The sequence below is a fragment of the Equus quagga genome, chromosome 9 (assembly GCF_021613505.1).
Source record: "Equus quagga isolate Etosha38 chromosome 9, UCLA_HA_Equagga_1.0, whole genome shotgun sequence".
Classification (NCBI taxonomy): Eukaryota; Metazoa; Chordata; class Mammalia; order Perissodactyla; family Equidae; genus Equus; species Equus quagga.
The window spans coordinates 82,546,654-82,571,230 of record NC_060275.1 but is presented as its reverse complement, the minus strand read 5'-3'; the positions used below and the strand labels follow the sequence as shown (position 1 = coordinate 82,571,230).

Sequence of the window (24,577 nt, the reverse complement as noted above, 5' to 3'; positions counted from 1 at the left end):
CGAGTGATTTTGATGGTGAGAATACCGTTGAGATCCTGTTCCCTGCCTCCTCTGTCCACAGTTTGCTGAGTTTTAATCATGCCAGATAGATTCAAAAGGAAAAGTAAAGATGTGAGGCAACTGCATGAAATCAAAGCAGATCAGACCTGTTTCCCATTACCTCTCCAGATCCTAGCACTCTCCCCAAAAAATGAATTATGAGAGCTGACAGGACTTATTCTTTATAAATCCATGCACAGGGCTATGCCATCAATTTTTCTTTCTCTTCGATTTTGTACTTTTCTTTTTCAGAAAGCAGTATTAAGCTTAAGTGTTTATAATTATGTTCTTTTCATTCTAAGTAGACTTTACTGGGCCAGCCCAGTGGCGTAGTGGTTAAGTTCACATGTTCTGCTTAGGTGGCCCAGGGTTCGCGGGTTTGCATTCCCGGGCAGGACCTATACACTGCTCAGCAAGCTGCACTGTGGCAGCCTCCCATATGCAAAGTAGAGGAAGACTGGCACAGATGTTAGCTCAGCAACAATCTTCCTCAAGCAAAAAGAGGAAGATTGGCAACAGGTGTTCGCTCAGGGCCAGTCTTCCTCACCAAAAACAAAAATAGTAGACTTTACTTGGCCCTCTCTCTCTTTCCTTCTTTATTGTCTTTAGACGCTCAAGCTGCAACCTGTAACTACCTGACTGGTAGTTACTGTCCTTGTGAAGATTTTAACTAATGATTGTAGTTGTCAAGTGAAAAGCATCAAAGTTAATTAGCTAAATTATCACACAACTCCAAGCCTCAAACATAATTTTCAACTTTTTTTTAAAGGTTCTTTTATAGTTTGCATGCATAGCTCAGAAAATTACCAAAAAAATTAATGCATACTAAAACTCTCATCTCAATCCCTTCTTAATAATTCCTAGTAGAACAACATGAAATAAAACAGGCTCTGTTTTGCACATTCTCCTTTTCCATTTTATTTATGTATAAACATGACCCTGAAGTTTTTACTTCTTAAGCAATATTGTGGTTAGTAACATAAGAAATATAATACATAACATGTTTGCAAAAGAATATTTTATCATTTATTATGCACACTTTTTTTAACGCTCAAAGAAAGATGAAGAAATGAGAATGTGAGAAAAATATTCATGAAGGCAAATATGCCTGAGTAATTGTTTCCCTTTAGCACTTGTAAGAATAAACATTTTTAAGTATAAAAACCTCTGTTCCTTTTTTAAAATTTTGGAAGAAAGTAAAACTAGTACCTTATGGTAAAATACTTGACAAGTAAATTATCAATACAATCTTTCTCTCAGTAAGAAATGCTGTTCCACGGCATTTTGAAAAATAACCTGCCTTCTGCTCCCATGATGGACAGCTCTGGTTGTTAGAACATTTTTTTTCCTTCTTTTGAGTTGAAATCTGCGTGTGGTAATTTCTTATCTATTGGTTTAGCTCTGTTCTCTAGAGACACAAAGAATAAATCTAATTCTTCACACAGAAATTAACATTAATCTGCCTTAAAGACACAATTTAAGATTTTAAAGGGCATGAAAGCCCAATTAAAGAGAGGAATGAATAAATATGTAAAACTATTCAAGCTCACTTTTAATCAAGTAAATGCAAATTAAAATCACAGCAAGGTACCACTGTTAGATTATGTTTAACATCTATTAGAATATCCACAAATTAAATAATACCCAATGTTTGGGAGAGTTGGATGAAACTAATCTTTCCTGTGGCTGTTCATGGAATAATTGAGTACAAATGCTCTGGAAACAATTTGCCAGACATCATAAGAACCATTGAAAATTTGATCCAGCAATGTATTCCTTGAAATTTATCATCAAGAAAAATCCAAAAGAAGAAAAATAATTAAATGTTCGAAGATGTCTTCGCAGGCTTAAGTATAATACCAAAAAATTTAAAACCACCTAAATTCCACCATTCCATCAGGAAATGATCCTGTGGTATAAACACGATGTCTTTATGGCTTAATTCAGAGAAATAAGCTTCAACCATTTAAAATCATGATTTGAAAACCAGGGCTACAACACAGAAAAAGCTTACATTTGCTATTATTCCAACTATATAAAATTATTAATTTCTATAGCACAGACACATGCATCTAGATAAAATACAATTGATTTATTACAAAGTGGTGAATTGAGATTGCAAGAGTTTTTTGTGGATTGTTTTTCTCTTTCTGTCATCGCTGTTCTATCATTTGTGCCTTTAAACAATGAAAACTGGAGGGTAGGGATAAAAATATCTTTTCAGGATAAAGCAGTTGTGGTAGATAATCAGAGAACAAACTAAAGATTTCTACAGACAAACTTATCTGCATTAGAATATATATATTTATTTTCAACAGAAGAAAAGACCATATAAAAATATAAAAATGATTATCTCAGGGGGGCCAGCCTGGTGGTGCAGTGGTAAAGTTTGTATGTTCTGCTTTGGCAGCCTGGGGTTCACCGGTTCCCATCCTGAGTGCAGACCTATGCACTGCTTGGCAAGCCACGCTGTGGCAGGTGTCCCACATATAAAGTAGAGGAAGATGGGCACAGATGTTAGCTCAGAGCCAGTCTTCCTCAGCAAAAAGAAGAGGATTGGCAGATATTAGCTCAGGGCTAATCTTCCTCAAAAAAAAAAAAAGATTATCTCGGGGATAATCATTTAAAATGGATCTTAATTTGTTCCATGCAGACTTTAAGGGGTCAGAAAGTATACGTGCCATCTCTCTTTTGTTAGGTTACACAGTAAACTCTGCCACTGTTTCTGGAGATGTGCTCTACATTGCTGGACAGCCACGGTACAATCATACAGGCCAGGTCATCATCTACAGGATGGAAGGTGGAGACGTCAAGATTCTCCAGACACTCAGTGGAGAACAGGTGGGCTTGAAAATTACTGTTGTAAATTATTTCATTCATACTCTGTCTATGTAAATTTAACTGAATTGTCTATTGTCCTAAACTTTTAAAAAACCAGTACCCCCATATTCAACATCCACTGAGATTAGGGCCCACGCTAGGTTCCTTGGAGGGACGTCAAGTGTCTGCATCTTTGGCCACAGGAACATTTCGGTTGGATGGGGGTGGAGGTATAGATAATAGATGTAGATACAGATGTGCAGATATAAATACAAGGAAAGAGAGCTAAAACATTAAGAAACATGAAAGTGCCAGTGGCATCAACAATAAATTCAGAAGATGGAAAGATTATTTTAAGCTAAGATTGGTGTAGAAAGTCTTAATAAGAGATGAAATTTGGGTTAGTCTAAAAGGAAAGACAGTATGTAGACACATAGAAAGAGCCAGATAAAAAGGTAATGTGGACCTGGACTGTGTGAAGTTTTGAGGGGCAGATTAAAGAATTTGGATTTTCTCCAGGAAGTGATGACAAATTATTTGTAACATGTGAAATCAGAAAATTTTCATTAGATAATATTGAATATTAAATGTAGTTTAAAAATTATATATTCAATATGCAAATTAAGTATAAGTAAACATATTTAAAACAGAAACATCTATGTTATTGTTGATTATTACTGAATTGTGATAATTTGGGTAATTTTTATTCCTTCTTCATGGTTTTCTGTATTTTCCAAGTGTCCTATAATGAGAATTTATTAACTTTATTCTGCAGTCTTCACGGGACAAGGGGGGTTCTTGGGCTCCACTAAATATTCCAACTCACTGGATCATCTCCCACCCCCTAGATACACACACAGAGTACTGTGAAGGGCGGGGCAGCGCCAGCCTTGCTCCCCTGCAGCAGTCCTTGTAGCAGCCAGCACAGCAGTCCAGCTTACGTGCCAGGAGACAGACACATCAGGCAGGTGCAGGGACTTCGCTGGCTTTAAAGCCCTAGAGGAGCCAGTATCTTTTATGACAATGCCATAGACACAGCTTCCAGGGTCCCCTTAAGGGCATGCAGTTGGAAGGGTCACTGCATTCTAGGAAGCCCAAAATATGTTATCTCCATCAAGTATTTCTAGTTCCACGCGACCCAAATGCAATGCCCCAATCAGAGTTTATTTTTACCACACTCGATGTTGCTTGGTAATATAGTTGAAATCCTTCCCTCATCATATTTCAAGGGGAACGGAGTTAGAGTAAACTCCAGGTCAGATTCTCATATACCAGGTGAAAGTGTTTCATTAGCCTTTTGCTCACATTTATCATCAGAAAATGCATCAACAATAAAAACAAGGCTCTTGTTGTAGCTCATGGGTGAAGTGAGAAGAACTTGAAATGGTATAACAACAATAAAAATGGAGAAGGAGAGAGCATGGTAAACATAAATAAGGAGGAATTAGCAAGGTTGTAAAATGAAACATTTTGGACAACATCTGAGGTCCATTATCACTCTATCAATTGTCTACAAGACAGGAAGTATAAAATTTTATGAAAAATTGCTTATGAACATGTGAAGAGAATATCACAAATGATTTAAATTATGAATGATCTGAGTTTCAAGCCTGGGAATCTGGGAGAAAGATGGCACCATGATTAGAATGTCAGCAACCCCAATAGTTTAGATATTTTTTAAAATGGTATTTGATTTTAGACATGTTTCCTATAACAGTGAGCACAAATTCAAATGGTTGTGGGTGCCAGGTAGGTAAAATAAATAATTAAAGCTGCTGGACAGAAGACAATGGGAAGTGGTGGAAACCATGGCCTGGCAGCGCCTGAGCCATATAAAGGTTTAGCTCAGCTCCAGATGCCTGTTACCATGTGGGAATGAAGGCCCAATATTGCCAGATCCTACAACACTTTATTTATGTTTGTAATTAATTCAACTTTTTGAAAAACCTTTTATACCATTCATAAGCCAGTGAGAAAAGGACATTCAAAAAAGCCAATGTCTGGCAGCTGTCTAAATGTCTAGCAATGTCTGGAAATGTAGAACTGGAGCCTTGAGGAGGAGGATAGACGGAAATGTGCAATCTGCAGTAATGGAAATGTTGGGGAGGATTCGGCATCTAGAGTAAGAGAATGGGGAAAAACTGCAGGTCTAACCTTGTGGGGGAGGGGGCAAAATCTAGGGGATGGGAGGAGGGAAAGGAGCCAGAAAGGTGAAAAGGAAGGATAGTGTATGATATAGTGGGAGAATCAGGAGATCAAAAATAAAATCATGGAAGCTAAGACAGGAAATGTCAATAAGAGAATTATCAAAAGCATCAAATACACAGCTCAATATTTGGTAAGGTTATCGCATTTAGATAATGAAGTGTAGTCACCTGCATTCCCCTAAAATACATCCCTATCTTTAAAAGAGAAAATACATTGCTACAAGGGGATGGTCCCCCCTACAATCCTTTTATATTTTTCCACTTCCCATAGCTGCCGGGACAAGACTAAGTCATTTTGTTGAGTAGACTGTCTTCTGAGACTACGAGGTGAAATATGCTGCACCAGAATTCCGATAAAATTCAGCTCCTCATAATGTATTTTATTCCACATTTTCATGTTACTGTATTTAAATGTATACTGAAGCCTTTCCAGAATGACTTCTATTGTTTATTTCATTTTATTTCCTTTAAAAAAATCATTTTATCACTACTGATCTTTTATGCTTTGTGGAGAAGAAAGAGAGGTTAGGATGAAATCTAAAAGAAATCATTTCTCCTACTGTCAAGCTGCAGAATCTATAGCAGCTGCTCATCCTTAAGGATGGACCCGACTTATTACTCACTAGCCTCATGCAAAAGCCAATAAAGAGCTCTCAGGTGGCATTGGTTTCTCTATTTCATTTCCTTTGCCATCTAAATCTCAAATACTCTTCTAGATTGGCATAACAAAAGAAATGCAAGTTTTTAGCTTCCTTGAGAATTTCTGATGGTCATCAGACTGTTTTGTTTTTTGCCCTAGATCGGTTCCTATTTTGGCAGTGTGTTAACAACAATTGACATTGATAAAGATTCTAATACTGACATTCTTCTGGTTGGAGCTCCCATGTACATGGGAACAGAGAAAGAGGAACAAGGAAAAGTGTACGTGTACACTCTGAATCAGGTAATGGTAACTGTGGGTTTGATAGAAATCGGGGAAAATCTTTTCCTTACTTTCAATTTCAAATAATTAATGTAGTTCTAATTTTTCACTCAGTTTGGTAAAAGAAGCGAAGAAGCTTTGAGGGATTGTCTACCCCACTAATCCCTCAGTTTCTAAATGAACATTTAGAATTTTAATAAAATAGTTCAAATCCTTAGATATTTTCTACTTGGAAGTATGAACTATTCTTTTTTAACAGAATATTGAGGATAAAGATAAGTATAAATCTCACTAAACTCCTAAGTAAAGTCACAGGGCAACCATCATGAGCACTGGCCTGGAGGTGGGTGACATGAGCAGTTAAAGCTGCATGAGGTGGGGGGATAAGGACCGAGAGTGGAGAGACTGTGGCGATAGAGTGCATTTTAAGGCAATGACACCAGACACTTGCAGAAACTACTGTGGTCTCTGGAATACTTCACTGGAGTGGGATTTGTTTTCCACTCCTGATTTTAGATATCAGTGTTAAGTGAAATAATTCTTGATTTCATCATTAGAAGAGTTTTTGTGGTCTATAGCAAAGTCAGTATTCATCTATTTAGCTTTTTAAATGCTTAAATCTTTCTTATATTAATTATTTTAAATCATAAATTATGTTTCTTCCTATCATTTTTTTGGCTTCCTTCTGTCAACTTTTTGGTCCTGTGCTGTTTTTCCCTTTTTTCCAAGAAAGTGTCTTCCTGTCCATCGTTGCCAGTACTTGCTGTCCTTTTCTGGGTTTGGGGTCTTTTTTTTCACTCTGGACAGCTTTGGAAAAATTTGTTTTCTGAAAGCGTAAATTTTCTGTTTGTCCTTTAGGGGATAATATATAGAGACTTTTCAAAGCACAATATTGGATGAAGAAAGGATAGTGACAAACTGAGGATTTAAAAATTCAGTTCTGCTTTAAAAAGATGCTGAGTTATATACTCACCCGATTGCATTAAAAAGAGAGTCTGTGAAAATCCTCAATATGTCTTCTTCTTTCCCACAATCCTGCAGTCGGTTCTTTGAAATCTCTAACTTTGCTCTCAGTTGGGCATCCTTTTTTAAGAACTTTCATAAACTTTACCATTGATATACAAATGGTTTTTAATAGCACTGATTTAGTATGCACTTAAAAATTCCACTCTGCTGTAGTAATGACAGAAATCCATAAGTATCCTGTTTATCTCTCTTCCAGACAAGGTTTGAATATCAAATGAGCCTGGAACCCATTAAACAGACTTGCTGTTCATCTCTGAAGCACAATTCATGCACAAAAGAAAACAAAAATGAGCCATGCGGGGCTCGTTTTGGAACAGCTATTGCTGCTGTGAAAGACCTCAATCTTGATGGGTTTAATGACATCGTGATAGGCGCTCCCCTGGAAGATGATCACGGGGGAGCCGTGTACATTTATCATGGAAGCGGCAGGACTATAAGGAAAGAGTATGCACAAGTAAGAAGTTAAACCTCCGGCTTCTCGTCCTGAAGTGATCCGTGGGTTCAGTGCCAGGCATCTCCTGTCTTGCTTCATGAGTTAATTTATTTCTTCTGACTCGATTCGGAAAGTAGATTTCTTATTCTCATCTACATTTTCTTTCTAAAAGAATTGCTTTATATTTTGTCCTTTTATCTAGCTTTTTCTGTTGTTATTTGCCATGTCTCCATAATCTGATCTTGTGAAATGGTACAAAACAAAAGATCACTTTTGAACAATGCTATTTAACATCTGCAGTGTGTCTGATCCTAAACAGAGGGTACCACTTTCTGAATGAGAAAACAGTAATTACGTAATTTTGCCAATAAAGGAAATGAGATTATTGTTTTTATACTCAATATCCCTGTTGTTATAATAAAATTGCATTACATTTATATTTATGAATTAAATTGGTATATTTTCAGCAAATGAATTTGGGTTCCTGAAGATTTATAATCGTCTCACAAGTAATCCCTCTTGGAAGAACATCTGAATAATTAAGCTTAACCTGCAGGGGATTTCTGTCATTCCTATTTTAAATGTATTGTCAGTTATTGGCTCTAATCCATAAGTGTAATTTTTTCCTCCATGAGAAAAATAACCATTTACAGAAGTGTTTAATGCACTAATAAACATAAGAGAGTTTACAGGAATTCTTCTAATTTAATTGTCTGTTTTTAAGTAACCATAGTTTGTTAGGCCTTGAACAACTACTTATAAATAAAATAGAACTCACTACTTTCTAGCTTACATAACATAAAAAGAAAATCAGAACATCAATTATTTCTTTTTCCATTTGATTTTTCTCTTTGGTACTAGAGTCAACAGAATTCTCAAAATCTATTTGTGTATTGGGAAGTTGTGATGCTTAATTTTTCATAAAGTGATAATGACATTAATAGTGAAACAACAAAATAAAGGGCATATTTCACTAACAACTCTCCTATCCTTTTAATAAATGACTTGTTTCTGTTAAAAATCTTTACGGTATTATTTATCTAGCTGGAAACAGGCAATATTAACCATTGGGGCTTGATAGAACCCGGAACTGCAAGAAGATTGCGTTCCATTCTTGTGTTTTGCCACTTTATTCCTTCACTATTAATCCTGCAAATTTAATGGAGTGGCATTTGTAGTAGAAAGAAAAGGATTTGTAAATCATTAAGATTGTCATAAGCAATTTATTTTGCAAAATGGTGGCAAATCAAGATGTAGCTTTAAACAACAACAAAAAAGAATCTTAGAGTTGAGTTTGTTTAATTATTGGCAAAATGCTTTCCCAAGGATAGAAGAGGATACGCTCACTCATTTCCATGGTAACCAGAGGTGTTGCTTGTGTATGAGATGAACCAGAATCAAACTGAATCAACAGAATCAGTGAGGCAGATATCTCCCGATTTGTTTGCTGAAAACATAAGGAAATACTTCCTAATGAACCACAAACATTTAAGCATGAAAACTATTTCCATTTGGTTTGCCTTAATTGGCTTCCTAATTTATGAATTTAAGTGGAAAAGAGCAGGAGAAGACCCCAAGTTTGGGGAGGCTCTGTCCGTCCTGTCTCTTTGCCATCAGATTCTATTAAAATAGTATCAACTTGAACCAAAGCTAAGTGAGGAAGTAGCGATATCAAACATATTATGTATGGGGATGTGCCCAAATCAGTAAGTCCGTGTTCACTTATGCCTTCCCAACATTGTGGGTACATGTGAATGGATGCGAATCTATTGTCCCCTTGACTTTCAGAACAATTTTGGACAAACAGTAAAGAAGATCACATATTGAAAAATGTATTTCATGGAATGTGTTATTTATGCTCAGCCCCAAATTTCAGTGAACCCCAAATTGACTCCTAGGTTTGCCGGCATGATATGTTTTCAAGGTTTCCAGCACCTTTAAATATCCCTGTGTAATGGGGATTGAACAGGAACTAGAAAGCAGAGCCAGTTACTAACAATGTTTCCCTTCAGGATTAGGCAAGATGACATTATATAATTTTTTCCCCTCTCTCTGGTGTCAGTAACCCTGAAACGATTTTGTCTGGACTATAAAAAGAATATCCTTTGGGAATATCTGAGTAATTCCTCTTGTCTCCACATGAGGGGCCTCTTGGGCAGGTTTCCAAAAGATCTTTAATTTTAATTTTTTGTTAACCAGTGCAAGTCCTCAGATTTATTTGAAACTGTTCTTGAAGAGACTCTTCTAACATAAAAACTATCTGCTGGGATTTTCACAGCGTATTCCATCAGGTGGAGATGGCGAGACACTGAAGTTTTTTGGCCAGTCTATCCATGGAGAAATGGATTTAAATGGTGATGGTCTGACTGATGTGACTATCGGGGGCCTTGGTGGTGCTGCCCTCTTCTGGTAAGTATTTTAATAACATTCAATTAATCAGATAATATTTCACAAATAGTTCCAGCGCTCAGAGTATGATCAGAGCTCGTGACATACCAATATCTAATACCTTTTGTGCTCTATTATTTAAATAAAAATTGCGCAGTTTTGGAAGCTGGAGGAGTCGATAAATCTTAAAAATAAAGAAAGCATATTAAAGGAAAGAGTGGAATCAACCCTTAGTTTGAGGTATCTATTATGTGCTTGGTACTAAGACACATACTCTGTTTTCGGGGGGAGGCATAGGGAGGAAGAGGGCCTCATTGAGGATGTACATGAACAAGACAGTATCCCCAAGTTGCTTACAAGCTTTTAGGGGTAATTGACTCTTCATTCATTTACCTAATGTGTATAATTAGGCAGTTCATCACTGTCTGAATGTCTTTATATTGCAGGTCAAGGATAGTAGTATCTTCAATAATATCTTTGCACAGCCCTTAAAATGTCTGCATCCCCAAATTAATTTCAGTTAATTGTAACATCCTAGTCAATGGTTAGCTACATACATTAATACTATTTACTTATTAATTTATTAATAATTTATTAATTAATAACATTAATAACTCTTGCTTTAACCGGTTAAAAAACACAATTTCACAAAAGATTCTATTTGGAAAAAAGTGACTAAAAATATCAAGAATAACCTTAATGAGAATTTGGCATGATAATTTTAAAAAATGTTACAAACTTCATTAAGAAATATAAAGAAGGGGGCCAGCCCAGTGGCAGAGCAGTTAAGTTTGCACTTTCTGCTCTGGTGGCCCAGGGTTCGCCCATTCGGATCCCGGGCATGGACCTACACACTGCCTGTCAAGCCATGCTGTGGTGGCATCCCACATATAAAGTAGAAGAAGATGGGCACGGATGTTAGCTCAGGTCTAATCTTCCTAAAAAAAAAAAAAAAATTGCATCAATAAAAGGTCCTTCCTTTTTCAGTCTGCCAAAAGCGTTATCCTTTTAAATTCTATTTTTTGTCTTTTCTCCTTCGATGAGAGTCCATCCTCCCTGGTTGATGAGCTCAGAAGGAGGGGATTGATGACAACTGAGTTCCTTTTGGAGGATCTGTCTTTAGGCAGATAAGAGGAGTTCAGAGAAAGCCTCTCCCTGCATTTGCTATCTTTCAAGTGCCTACAGCTCAAAATAATCAATATACTAAAGCAGGGTATTTTGGGGTGACGTGTCCTAAACTTATATAATCATATTTTGGGGTGGCATATTTTGCTACTCTTCAGAACCAAAAGCCTAAGATGGTTCCAAAACAACCTGGGTATCCTCAGAACATCAGATACAATCTCTTCTGTTTCAAAAATTCCCCGAAGAAATGGAGTCCTGAGAGCCTGCACTATACAGAAAGAAGACTCCCCTTCGGTGTGTTTCCTTTGCACTCCCGAAATGACGGCATTCACTAACTGGGAAAATGTGTGAGTCCTTGCCACCATTTATGTGTTTGTAGGTCCCGAGATGTGGCTGTAGTTAAAGTGACCATGAATTTTGAGCCCAATAAAGTGAATATTCAGAAGAAAAACTGTCGTGTGGAGGGAAAGGAAACAGTGTGCATAAATGCTACAGTGTGTTTTGATGTGAAATTAAAGTCCAAAGAAGACACGATTTATGAAGCTGGTAAGTGTAATATATGTAGCAAGTCCTTTGGGGCAGGAGGACAATATATTTGCTGCAGCATGATGAAATCCAGTGAGATACTGTATTTCCCCTGAAGATAGGGATCTGCACATCACATTTGCCCCTGTGAACATGCTGAACCTTGGAAAACATTCTGCTGCAGAAAGAATAGGATATGGAACCCAGTAAATTCTGGAGCAGAAACTATATGTTTATATACAATGAATTCAACATTCTATAGTTTCCCTCTGGCTCTTCAATTTGCTAAGAACAATCAGGTGCTGAGGGGAAAAAAAGAATTCAGAGGTGGAGTCTGGAAACTAGGCTCCAAATGAGGCTGGTTTTCCTTCCTGGGGATCTTCACAGACCTCCTTCTGCCCTCTGTCCAGGAAGACTGGTGTTGCAGAGAGCATCACCTCTCTGCCACTCCACCTTCCTGAGAGCCGTGTGGTCCATACAGAAGGTGACCCTGGGTGTTGAGAGTCAGACATATTCCGTGTGTGTCTGCTCAGGCACAACACATCAGCCTGGGTGTCCCCCTCCTGTCTACAGTCTACACTGCCTAAGGCAGTTTTTTAATGATACTGAAATATGTTGTAGTCAAAACTATGAAGGCCCTTGGCTGCAGAAGAGTAATTTACTGTGTAAACCAAATATAACTGGGAGGAGAAAAACCATTAATCCTGAAAATCTGTTTTTCTTAGTTTGCTCTGTATGTGCATATTTATGCTCTGCAGTTGTCCTCTGACTAGAAGATAAATGAGGTAGAGGAATGTAAAATAGTGATTTACATTTTCATACACCACATTATCTCAGTCTTATTTAATTTTTATATAGTAACTAAGCCATCAAATAAGGAGGATTGTTGCCTTCATAGAAAGTATAAGGTTTAACTTGTTTTTTATTGTGGTCTGCTTATTTTGTTAAACTTATATATTAAGCTTATTTTTTTAATGTGCTTGGAACATAATCTAAAACGACATTTTTTATAAATTAGGCAAAAATGTTGTAAGTGCATATTTTTGTCTCTGTTGAAATATAACATAATCAATATTCTAAGCAGGGCTCCAACATTTCTAAACTAAAAAAGTGCTTTAAGGGAAAACCCAGTAAACACAGGCATGGCATGGTCACAAAATTAGGTGATATGTAGATGCACATACGTGTGTGTATGTGTGTGCATACATACATATACGTTATAAAATAAGTATAACTAAACATTAAAAGCATAGTGAACTCAGAAAGCAGGTCTATAGACTTCGTCAAGGTTGTCTTCATGACTTTGATGCCACTGTGCTTTCAGAGTGTCTATATGCTGAATAATAGAAAATTTTTGTTGACTGACTGCTCGAGAGGTTTTTCTATAATGCTAATTTAATGAGCTGGACCATATGAAAATCACCCTAAATAAATATTTCTGTCAATTATTCTATTTTTTCTTTTTATAGATCTGCAATACCGTGTCACGCTCGATTCACTAAGGCAGATATCACGAAGTTTTTTCTCTGGAACCCAAGAGAGAAAGATTCAAAGAAACATCACAGTTCGAGAGTCAGAATGCACTAAGCATTCCTTCTACATGTTGGCAAGTAAATCATATATTATCGCTGCCTTATTCCAAGTCAAGCATAAAATCTAGCTGTCTCATTTCAAGTCAACCAATCTGATTGTTTTATTTCAAAGAGCACATCACAAAATAAATTTTATTTTGTTTGGTCACTTTATCAGATAACTACAGGTCTGATTTTTTAATTTCCAAATACATTTCATAAAATATCTTTCATCTTCCCTGTGTGTGTATCAGACATGCATATATTATGGAATAGTAAAAGGCACAGTGCCCTAGCTAATAAGAGATCTTGTGTCTTCATCCATTTTTTCATTTCTTTCATTCATTCATTTATTCTTTCAACTTGAAAACATCATTTAACTTTCGTGGGCCTTGTCTGTCAAATGTGAATGATAAGTGGTTATACCGCCTGAGGGGAAACCTTTGGGCCATATGCTGTCTGCCGTTTCTTCTCATCCACTGAACTACATATTTCACTCCTTGACCTTAAATTGATGGGAAAAAAAATCTCATATTTTCTATCATCTGTAGACTTTGTGCTACCTAAATTTCTTTCTATTTCAGTGGATGAGAGAGCCTTGGAAAGCAAATTATTAATCTCCAGAGATGGCTAGTAAACCAGGTTGAACCATTTTGAATGTATTTTATTGGCTCACTACATATGTGGAGAGAATTCCCATCTAAGGGCAGGAGTTTCTTAAATATTTTCTTAAAATGTGCCTGATACAAAAAAAAAGAAGCAGAATGGATGTAATGAGAAAACACCTATTTTAGCAACCAAGATTGAGATTTAGAGACTTGAACGTGATCTTGGAATTTTAAAGGAAATAGGCCAATTTTTCCCCATCTCTGACTTATTTCTGTATTCTTCATGTTTTTATATTCTATACTTTGAAAATCTTATAGTTAGGGGCAGGAAAGTGACAGAAAATGTGGATTCTTCTATGGTATATTTGTCCAAAATTTAGTATCTAGCCATGTCTAGGCACTGGTATGAAAAGGAATGAACTAGTTTCAAAATATCCAAAATTCTTTTGGATTTTAATGGATACGTTAACATTTGTTCTGGAGTCAGCCAGGATGGAATTTGCATTCCAGCTTCACCACATTCCGAGTGATTTTGATAAAGTTGTTTAGTCTCTTAGAGGCTCAGTTTTTCATCTGTAAAATAAAGACTATGATAGTTATTCATCTTGGAGCACTCCTGAATAATTCTCAATAATGTATACAGAGCTCATAATTCTAGACATGCCATAGAAGATGGCTGTCCCTGATGATAGTATAAACAATATTGATCGCATTCACATTATTTGCTTATCATTTCACATTGTAAAATTCTTACAACTCAAGGTATATATTATAATAATGAAATGCAACTCAATTTAAAGAAGGTTTGCTCTTCTGAAGTTGAGAGACTTTCCTACAAGTATTACGTAATGACTTTTAGCTCAAGGTCTCAAGAGAAACGATATTGTTAAGCAAGTCACTTGGAGTGGTATATCCTGACATGGCAAAGTAAGACATACCCCATCACTCCAGCAGGCCCCTGTGAGAAACTGGAGGTGAGTCATCTGGTCATAACTGAAGCCTCTGCATTCCAGCAGTGTCCCTTGTCAGGGCAGAAGGGCAATGCCTCTGTGAAGCAAAAGCCTGATGAGGTCATATAGTTAGATCAAGTGCAAAAGGATGTCCCAGTAAGCCTGACCCACAGGAGCAGCAGAAGAAAGCCATAACAAGGTCAGAACATCCAGTAAATATGATGCCAATGATATATTTTATGTTTCGACCTCTAGGACAAGCATGACTTTCGGGATTCTGTAAGAATAACTTTGGATTTTAATCTTACCGATCCAGAAAATGGGCCTGTTCTTGATGATTCTCTACCAAATTCAGTGCATGAATATGTAAGTCAGTTTTTTTGCATTCAGAATATCTATTTGTGAATATATTAGGAAAAAACCTGAAACATGTAGAAAGACACACACACAATCCTAAATCAATTATATTAAAAAAAATAAAAAGAATTAGACTCTTCTAGACTTTTGCCAACTCTTCTAACTTCCTATTGTTGGAGTTTAAGGGAACTTATAAATGACACTACTTTTATCTCTCCTGAATTTAGGACCAGCTGAAAGAAAGACCAATTGAAAGAACTGGAACTCCCCTTTGTTACTAATGGACATTTGCAGGGCATGGTTTAGGTATAATGGGTGTCTTCCTACTAAACCAGGCTTAGACCACAGATAATCAAATAGGTCATCAGCAGAACTCAGCAGTCTCAGGCCTTCTTCATGGGGACCACCTCGTAAAACCTGCAAAATGGAGATATAGAGCAGAATGTATGCTTCCCGTGGCATATCGCTGCCCCAGGAGCGGAAGAGATAGGAAAGGACTGAGCTGTGTTCACTCAGTTCTTGCTTCCAAATTCAGAGTCCACCCCTGAGAAAAAGAGAGTGAGCAGGTAAAAGGATGGGGTCACAAATGTGGCACCAATGGAGAAAACGTCAGGGATGGGGAATCAGTTCTCCCCATGCACCCGTGTTCCACTAGTCCTTCCTTCCTTCCAAATATATTTATTGAGTGGCTGTGTGTACTAGGCATCAGAGGTTACAGTCTAACCTAGGAAACAGGTACCAAGTCATAATTAAAGCCTGTGCCCTGGAGGAGAACTTCAGAGCTCAACAGGAACTTCCGCCTAGCCTGGGGAGTCAGGAAGCACTCCCCGGAAGCTGTGACGTTTAAGTTGAGACTAAAGCACAGGATGATTTTTCCATCCTATTTAGAGGACTGGAGGGAGCAGTGTTCTAGACAGAGAGATACATATGAAGGTTCTGAGGCAAAAGGAATTAAACTAAACTCATTAGTGCGGCTGCAGCTGAAGAGCAAGGGGGAAGGTGACGTGGGATGAGGCGGAAGGCATAGGCAGGAGCCCGATCATTCCTGACTTTGTGCCACCGTACAGACTGTAAACTTTTTTGAAGAGCAATGGAATGCTATTGATGACTTTAATTGGTTCAGTGATAGCACTGGATTTGTATTTTTTTAGGGATTACTTCAGCTGCAATGTGGAGAATGATTGGAGGGAAACAAGACTGAATGTGAGAGACCAGATAGGAAGCTGTTGCTTTAGTTCAGGGAGGAAATAAGGATAGCTGGAGGAGAAGCAGTGGTGGAAACAGAGAGGTTTGGGATATATTTAGAAGAGAGGTGGAATGGACAGTTCTTGGTGATACACTGGAAAAGAGAGAGGAGGGGACTAATGAAGAGGAGGAGTCAAGGAAAGCTCCCAGTTATGTGGCTTCACCATTTTCTGAGCTCTATTACATTCCTAGGTATTGATTCTTTTCAATAAAAAAATCTATTAATCAGGGGTTGGCCCAGGGACAGAACGGTTAAGGTCACACACTTTGCTTCTGCAGCCCGGGATTCATGGGTTTGGATCCCGGGCACTGACCTACACACCACTCATCAAGCCATGCTGTGGCGGCATCCCACATACAAAATAGAGGAAGATTGGTACAGATGTTAACTCAGGAGCAATCTTCCTCAGGCAGAAAAAAGAAAAATCTAATGATCAGAGTTGAATGTTAAAGTTTTCTCTCATATGATTTAAAGTACTTGACTTGATTTTTTTGAAACTGTTCTAGTCTGGCAGACTAAAGCCCGTGAAAAACATCTGTGAAAGCTGTTCGTTCTTTAAAGGACTGGAAGAATTTATATCCAAAAGTAAAAGTTTATTCTTTTCCCCTATAAATTATAGTAACAAATTTAAAGTTCCTTATGATTTCTGCCATGAAATCTGTTCTCTTTATGGGTTTCTTAACTAAATTTTGAAAAATGCTTTTCTGCGACCATTTCAGATTCCTTTTGCCAAAGATTGTGGAAACAAGGAAAAATGTATCTCGGACCTCACCCTGGATGTATCCACCACTGAAAAGGGTCTGCTTATTGTCAGGTCCCACAACGATAAGTTCAATGTTAGCCTCACAGTCAAAAATAAAAAGGACAGTGCCTATAACACCAGGACCATCGTGAATTATTCTCCAAATCTAATTTTTTCAGGAATTGAGGTAAACTTGTCATTTCATATTTATTTATTCTGTTAATAAGCCTTTTTGAACCTACTTTTCATACTACTGAGCTAATTGTTTTTATTGCATCGATTTTAGAAGAATATAAAGCATTTTGCACAAAATTAGTATTCACTAATGGTGGAAGTACCAAGCTTTTTTTTAAAGCTTTTGTTTTGATATATTTCTTTAGAGATGTATGACTCAGATTCAGTGTGAGAAAGGATCGCTGATGTATCAAAATTGGATTTTCACAGAGGGCTTACACTGCTGAAATTGAGACTGAGTCAAGGAAAAAAATAAACACAATCAAAGTCAAAACAGTTTAATAGAGATGGGGGGAGTAATATAAGAGCTGAACAAAAAAATTTACATGCAGAAAAATCATGATACCATTTCCCGCTTTCTATGAAAAACCTTATATTGTCAACAGAGTTGTGTTAAATGACTGTGTCTCATTGCCATGACAGATTTGCACTTTTTTGGCAATAACGTATAGCTGCATAAGATGCTATATCAGAAATAATACTTCCAAATTGAATTTTGCTTTTCATTCTGAACTGTGAATGAATCCTCCTGAATTAAAATTCTGTGTATGTTTATATGAATCAGTAATATATATGATTCATATTAAAAACCAATATACTTGTTATATATCATATTAAAACTTTATTGTCTAGTTTCTATAAATTCAGACTTTCACTAATATTTCTCTCCATTTATTGGGATATCACATAGAGACATGATGGCTAAGATAGGCTTAAAAAAATGTCATATATTGCTACCACATATTTTAGATTCAGTAAAGAATGTTAATTATAAATCCACGTGTGCAAAGTGACACTGGGAAAATATTACCACTGAATTTTTCTCTGGAAAGGAGACTATATTAAAAATCATTGCCTGTATCTTCCACTGACTTCATGGCCTTGGCCGAAAGTCAGAATTCTAAAGTCAACAATGCCTCTCCTCTACTTCTGTTCACAATGACGACAATAATAATAATGACAGTCTTTTCTTGAGTCATATTATGTCCCAGGTACTCTTCCATGGGCTCCACTTATTTAATTCTGATTAATTCTTTTGTAAGTAGGTATTACTATACTACAGAGATTCTATGATAAACCATTTTTTTTACATTTTAACATTTCTGTAATTGCATTTTACAATTGATGTTTATTTAACTGGCAGCATTATTTTTCCTTCTTATTTCACCAATTACTGGTGAGACTCATATTCAGTGGCATTTTCAATTTGATGAAATAAGAGTATGACTGACCTCACTTGACAGAGAATCAGGCCCAAAGAAGTGAGGATTCTTGGCAAGGAAAAGCTAACAGTGATGGAGTCAGGATTTAAATCCCGGTGGTCCCAGGCGGTCTCTTACCCACTGCGCTAAACTCTTCTGATGACTCCCATTCACTGTGGGCTTCATGTGGCAGTCCAGAACATGTGGGTTATCTCGTTTAGCCGCCTAATGCCTCTGTGAGGTAGGTGCTGTTAGTACTTGCATTTTACGGTGGAAGATCTCGACAGGATAACGTGATGTGTTTTGTCCTTCAGTCCTCCTTAACTTAAGTGATGTTTTCAGATTTCCCATGGGCTGTGGGACAAGTGATCCCAGAATGCTGTGACTCTCCCCACTAAACTGAGAGACAAATCCTAGCAAGGCAGAGTCCAAGGCACAGCTGGAAAAATTCTAGAAAACCAAGCTCCAGTATTTCACCTATGTGCCTGCTCTAAATCTATTTGTTTTCTCTTCCTAGGCTATCCAAAAAGATAGTTGTGACTCCAACCATAATATCACATGTAAAGTTGGATATCCTTTCCTGAGAACAGGAGAAGAGGTAAGCAGCTTATACAACATACATGTGGTAATTGGATATGAAAAATAATATGCTCAAAGTCAGATTCATAAATCCTTCCAAAGATAGTTTAGGTGATATAGATGAAGAAGCTTGAGTTCAAAGGTTTGAGATCTTTGAGTCAAAAGCCAATTATTGCATGAATCAAACTCAAACACCAAGGCAAAATTAAACATTTACAGTCCGTAACTTGTCTGATAAAATAGAGCTAGGAAATTCTGACATTGGAATCTTCTATATAGTAGTCTTTTCTGGCTTGTAAGACAAAGAATCTTTCAAATAGGTAGGTTTGGAACTTTGTATAGAAACTCTCTTTTCATTTCTCTCTCTTTTTTTAAAATAATGTCCTCATTGAGATATAATTCACATACCATAAAATTCACTTATTTAAAGTGTATAATTCATTTGGTTTTAGTATATTCACCAAATTGTGAATTGTGTAACCATCACCACAATCAACCTTAGAACATTTTCACAACCCAAAAAGAAACCCTGTACACATTATCAGTTACTTCTCTTTTTTTCCTCAACAACCCCTTCCTCAACCCCAGGTGACCACTAATCTACTTTCTGTCTCTATGGATCTGCCTATTTCTGTGGATCTGGATATTTCAAATAAATGGAATCAGTGGTCTTTTGTGACTGGCTTTAATGTTTTCAAGCTTCATCCATTTGTCAGTAGTTCATTCCTTTTTATTTCCAAATAATATTCCATTGTGTGGATATAGCACATTTTATTTATTCCTTCATCAGTTCATAGGCTTTTGGGTTGTTCCCACTTTTTGGCTACTATGAATAATATCGCTATGAATCTTTGTGTACTGGTTTTGGTGTGGACATATGTCTTCATTTCTCTTGGGGTGGAATTGCTGAGTTATGTGGTAACTGTATGTAACATTTTGGAGAACTGCAAAACTTTTCCAAAGTGGCTGCACCATTTTACATTCCTACCAGCAATGTATGAGGATTCCAGCTTCTCCACATTGTTATTGTCTTTTTGACTATAGCCGTCCTAACGGATGTGAAATACTAGCTCATTGTGGTTTTGATTTGCATTTCCCTGATGGCTAATGATGTTGATCTTTAAATGTGCTTGTTGGCTATATGTATATCTTCTTTGGAGAAATGTCTATTCAGATCCTTAACCTATTTTTTAGTTAGAATGTCTTTTCATTATTGGGTTGTAAGAGCTCTTCATGTATTCTGCGTTCAAGTCCCTTATCAGATATATGATTTCCAAATATTTTCTCTTATTCTGTAAGTTATCTTTTCACTTTCTTGATGGTGTCCTTTGAAGTACAAAAGTTTTCACTTTGATGAAGCCCAATTTATCTATTTATTGTTTGGCCACTCATGGCTTTTGGTGTCATTCCCCTTAACACATGTGACATGGTTACCAGTGATCCAGCAAACTAACTAGGAATGACCGTAATTATCATTAAATTCAATAAATCTCTTCTGTGTCCATTTGAGCTTCTGGAACTAACTAAATGTACAAATTTACATTTGGAATCTCATCATAAAGTCTACTTCTTGACTATCCCTAATGAAATTTATTGTGAAATTGCATTTCTTCCCTACAAATCTATAAAACACACATCACATTTGAATATTTTCACATTATTAATGTGAATAATATGATGTTTTCATATGAGAGAGGCTTTAATTATAACCATTTCATAATTACATTGTGCTTGTGATCTGATAGACTATGGTAATATAATAAAATAAATAGAGTCTACCTTCATGGTGATGGTTATGATTAATATAAATGATTTTTATTAATATCATTTGAATAAAGTCTTTAAATTCAGTATTAACATGCAGAGCATATTACATATTCACATTTAAAAGCACATCTATATCATGTCTTATTTCATCTATTTTTGAGATGTGATGAGGCTTTATTTTGTAAGATAATATTTCTTAAATGACTTTGTAATTCAAGTTTATGTAATATCACTTATGTAATTGAATATTTTAATCCAAGTAAACATTCTCCTTTATCTGTTACTAAACTAAAGATATTTTTATTTCGTAGGTAACTTTCAAAATATTATTTCAGTTTAATACCTCTTATCTCATGGAAAATGTGATCATTCATTTAAGTGCAACAAGGTTGGTTCATATGTGTGCATGAGTGTATGTGTGTCCATGTATATAATTTCTTTCATGTATTTAGAATATTTTGCTTTATAGATTCACTGGAACTTTTTACAGCTTTTATGGGGTCAGTAGAAGAGAGGGCAATGAACCCCCTTGCTTACAAAAAATCCTTAAAATAATTAGCAAAATAAATTTTCATTTAATAGAAATATTACACCTAACTGGATTAAACTGTTGGTTCTGTAAGCTGTAAAACCTGAAATCACACATCATTTTTATTTGCCAAATTGCATTTAAATTCATTTAAAATTTTACAGACTTTGCTAATTTAAAAACTTCTACTGGCTGCCCATCAAAGTCAACTGAATCATTAGACAAAGTTTTATGATGCCCTTTTATAGTTTAATAAATTTTATCCAAATCAGTCCAAACTTCTGAAATATATCATTAGAATACACACGCTAACAATAGCAAAAGGCTAATAAGGAAATTGAAATAGTGACTTCACTTTCTTCTAAGTGTGATTATCCACTGGACCACAAATTCCTTGGGATTAAGTTCTATCTTTTGTTGCTTATTCCCCAGTAACTAGCATAGTGCCTCACATCTAATAATCACTAAATAAATGTAGAGTGAAGGAATAAATGAGAAAATGAATTAATGGATAAGTTAATTCTATATGCTCAATTAAATTCAACAAATATTCATTTAACATCTACTATGGACAGGATATTGAATTAGTCACTGCAGGGACTATAAAAATTAATAAGGGCATGAACCTCCTCATGGGGGGAATACTACAGTAGACAGCTGAGACTAGTACATAAATTATTGTGATACAGGGTAGAACAAGGAAAATTCATTAGAGAAATATAAACCGTGTGTCAGAGACTTAATGGAGCGTGAAATTATATGTACTTGGCAATGAGAACCCAAGAAAGCTTTATCAAGGAGATTATAATTGAGAAGGACCTTGAAGGATGGGTAGCGGTTTACAAACAGAGAGGTCGATGCATAGAGCTGGGTGGAGCATTTCAGGCAAAATATCCAGCTTGAGGAAAAACTCAAAGGTAGACCACCGGATCTCTTTGGAGAAATACTGTATTGGGTAATCCATTTTAGCTCAAATATAGAGAACACATAAAGGAGTAATGGAAGACAAAAAGGGAGTGTGCATCCTACCATAGTGTGGTGAGTACTGAGTGTCAGAATGAGGCAGTTTTTCTTAATTAAACAGGCCATGAGGAGCCAGGAAAGTTTTTGAGGGGTGAAGTCGTATGTACAAGAGCTGCTTCTTAGGATGACTAATTTGGCTGCAGTGTGGAATGGCTGGGAGAACGGGACCATTCAAAGCAAACACTCAGTCACTCAAGTGTCTATAACCCTGGGCAGAGGTTTGCCTTCACTGGCCCATTGCTCATACCAAGACACGTACACTTGGGAGCAAGTAGAGCCATGAAAAGGTACTCATTGCCTGTTCTGTGAGACAAAACCTAGGCTCTTGGTCACTTGGTGGAGAGGTGTGTGTGATAATAATAATGAAAACTAAACTTATTAAGTATTTCCTGTCTTAGGCACAGTGTTAAGCACTTTATACTTATTACTCATTTAATCATCATTTATTAATCATTAAATGATAATGTCCCCATTTTATAGATGAAGAAACCAAGGCACAGAAAGGTTAAATAACTTGCCCAAAGTGTGTTAATGTTCTAGAACAATCTCATGGCCTCTGGCCCCAGAGCCAGTGTTTGTAACTGTTATATCACTCATACATGCTTTTTTTAATACAGGAAGTATGAGAGACATGTGTGTGTATATGTGTGTACAAACATATAAGCATGTATTTGCATAATGTATAATTGAAATGATAACTAAAATCAGGAGAATAAGTAAAAGCTTAACCAATAATATAAGCATCAAATACTTAGCATGGAAAAACTATTAAGTGAGAAGACAGAAGGTTGTAGACTTACTCTCAGCTGCATGCTTTTAGTTGCATCTCTTTACAAGGTCCTCGTCTGTGATAAATAAATAAGAATCAGCTGTGTGATTTGTGTAACAAACACAAATTCCTGGGCCCCAACTCAGATCTACTAAATCCATGTTTCTAGGGGAGAAGCCCAGGAATCCGTGTATTTAACAATTGACCCAAAGATACTTACCATTATCCTCATGGAAGTTTGAGAAACCTTGGATTAAGTCGTGTGGTTTTCAACCCTAGCTGCACTTCAAAATCAACTTGAGAAATTTAACAATAGCCATCTGTGACCTCCCTCCCGACTCTGATTTTTTAAAAAACCCACAAAAACAAGAATTCTGCTCTTTTGTGCTTTTGTTTAGTTGGCAAGATAAGCTTCTCTTTCAAATGCTCAGAAGTGTCTCTGAATAGTCGGTGGTCTAATGACTTGTCTGAATGTGCTGTGTGTTTTCTAGTGACAGCGAAGAACCTCCAGAAGCCCTTTCTGATAACGAAGTAAACATTTCTATGCCGGTAAAATATGAAGTTGGACTACAGTTTTACAGGTAAGAGGAAAATGTATTTTTATGTTGAGGCCTTTCTGCTACCCCAGCGGTTCTCAAAGTGTGGTCCCCGGCCAAGGGCATAAGAATCATCAGGAAACTTGGAGAGGCAAATTCTCAGGCCCCAACCCAAACCTACAAAATCAGAAACTCCGGAAGTGGGGCCCAGAAATGTGTGTTAGCCCTCCAGATAATTCTTGTGCCCTCTAAAGCTTGAGAACCAGCATACTAAACAATCTAAAATGTGAGGTGCTAATGATAGCGGATTGCATTAGCGGTCCAGCCTTAACTCCTAAATGCAAGCTGAGGGCCCAGAAATCCTTCGCAAAAGGCAGTGTTCTGATGGTCACCAGCAAAATTCTTGGCTCTCATTCTTATTGTGTGGGATCTGATTAGCCTGCCCATTCTGAACACATACGATTAAATCATTTCTCATTGACAAGAGTTATTTACTTCTTCCATTATTCACAAACCATCCTTTCTCCTAAGAACTTCCGATCCATCCAAACACCAATCGTGTTGGCAAACTTTCCCACTATAAATTCTCTTGCTTAAGCAGGACTCCAAGCTTTGGCTAAATAAATGTGCACAATGTATACAAAAAGTGCAAGAATCAGTGGCAAATTTAGTTTAAAAGTCTTGTCATTTCATTAATTTATTTTCTATGGCACTTTCCTTTTACTGATAACAGACCACAAAAATGAGAGGATTATAGGATATACACGTAAATTTTGCTTATATTTTTTAACCTTTAAATTCGATTGACTTTTTTCTATTTTGCTGTTTCTACTTCTCTTGGTACACTGACTTTTCCCAAGAATTTTTCATTTATTTAAAATCAAATTTTGCCAAACACTTATAAATATTTTTTGTTTTCTCTTAACTGAAGAGCTATTTAAAAATATATTTATATTATATTTCGTTCTACCAAGATTAT

General features: G+C 36.5%; 1 protein-coding gene across 3 annotated transcripts in view; it reads left to right on the top strand.

Moving 5' to 3' along the window:
- ITGA1 (integrin subunit alpha 1) overlaps positions 1–24,577 on the top strand; it is a 157,436-nt gene that overhangs the window by 103,927 nt on the left and 28,932 nt on the right. For all 3 annotated transcript variants that reach the window (XM_046672423.1, XM_046672422.1, XM_046672421.1), the window contains exons 12-22: positions 2,738–2,880; positions 5,866–6,009; positions 7,211–7,468; positions 9,726–9,856; positions 11,340–11,506; positions 12,955–13,091; positions 14,870–14,980; positions 16,937–17,146; positions 18,913–18,993; positions 21,053–21,129; positions 23,554–23,643. In XM_046672423.1, coding sequence (XP_046528379.1) covers positions 2,738–2,880; positions 5,866–6,009; positions 7,211–7,468; positions 9,726–9,856; positions 11,340–11,506; positions 12,955–13,091; positions 14,870–14,980; positions 16,937–17,146; positions 18,913–18,993; positions 21,053–21,129; positions 23,554–23,643 — 1,549 coding nt within the window. The remainder of the gene's footprint in view (positions 1–2,737; positions 2,881–5,865; positions 6,010–7,210; positions 7,469–9,725; positions 9,857–11,339; positions 11,507–12,954; positions 13,092–14,869; positions 14,981–16,936; positions 17,147–18,912; positions 18,994–21,052; positions 21,130–23,553; positions 23,644–24,577) is intronic.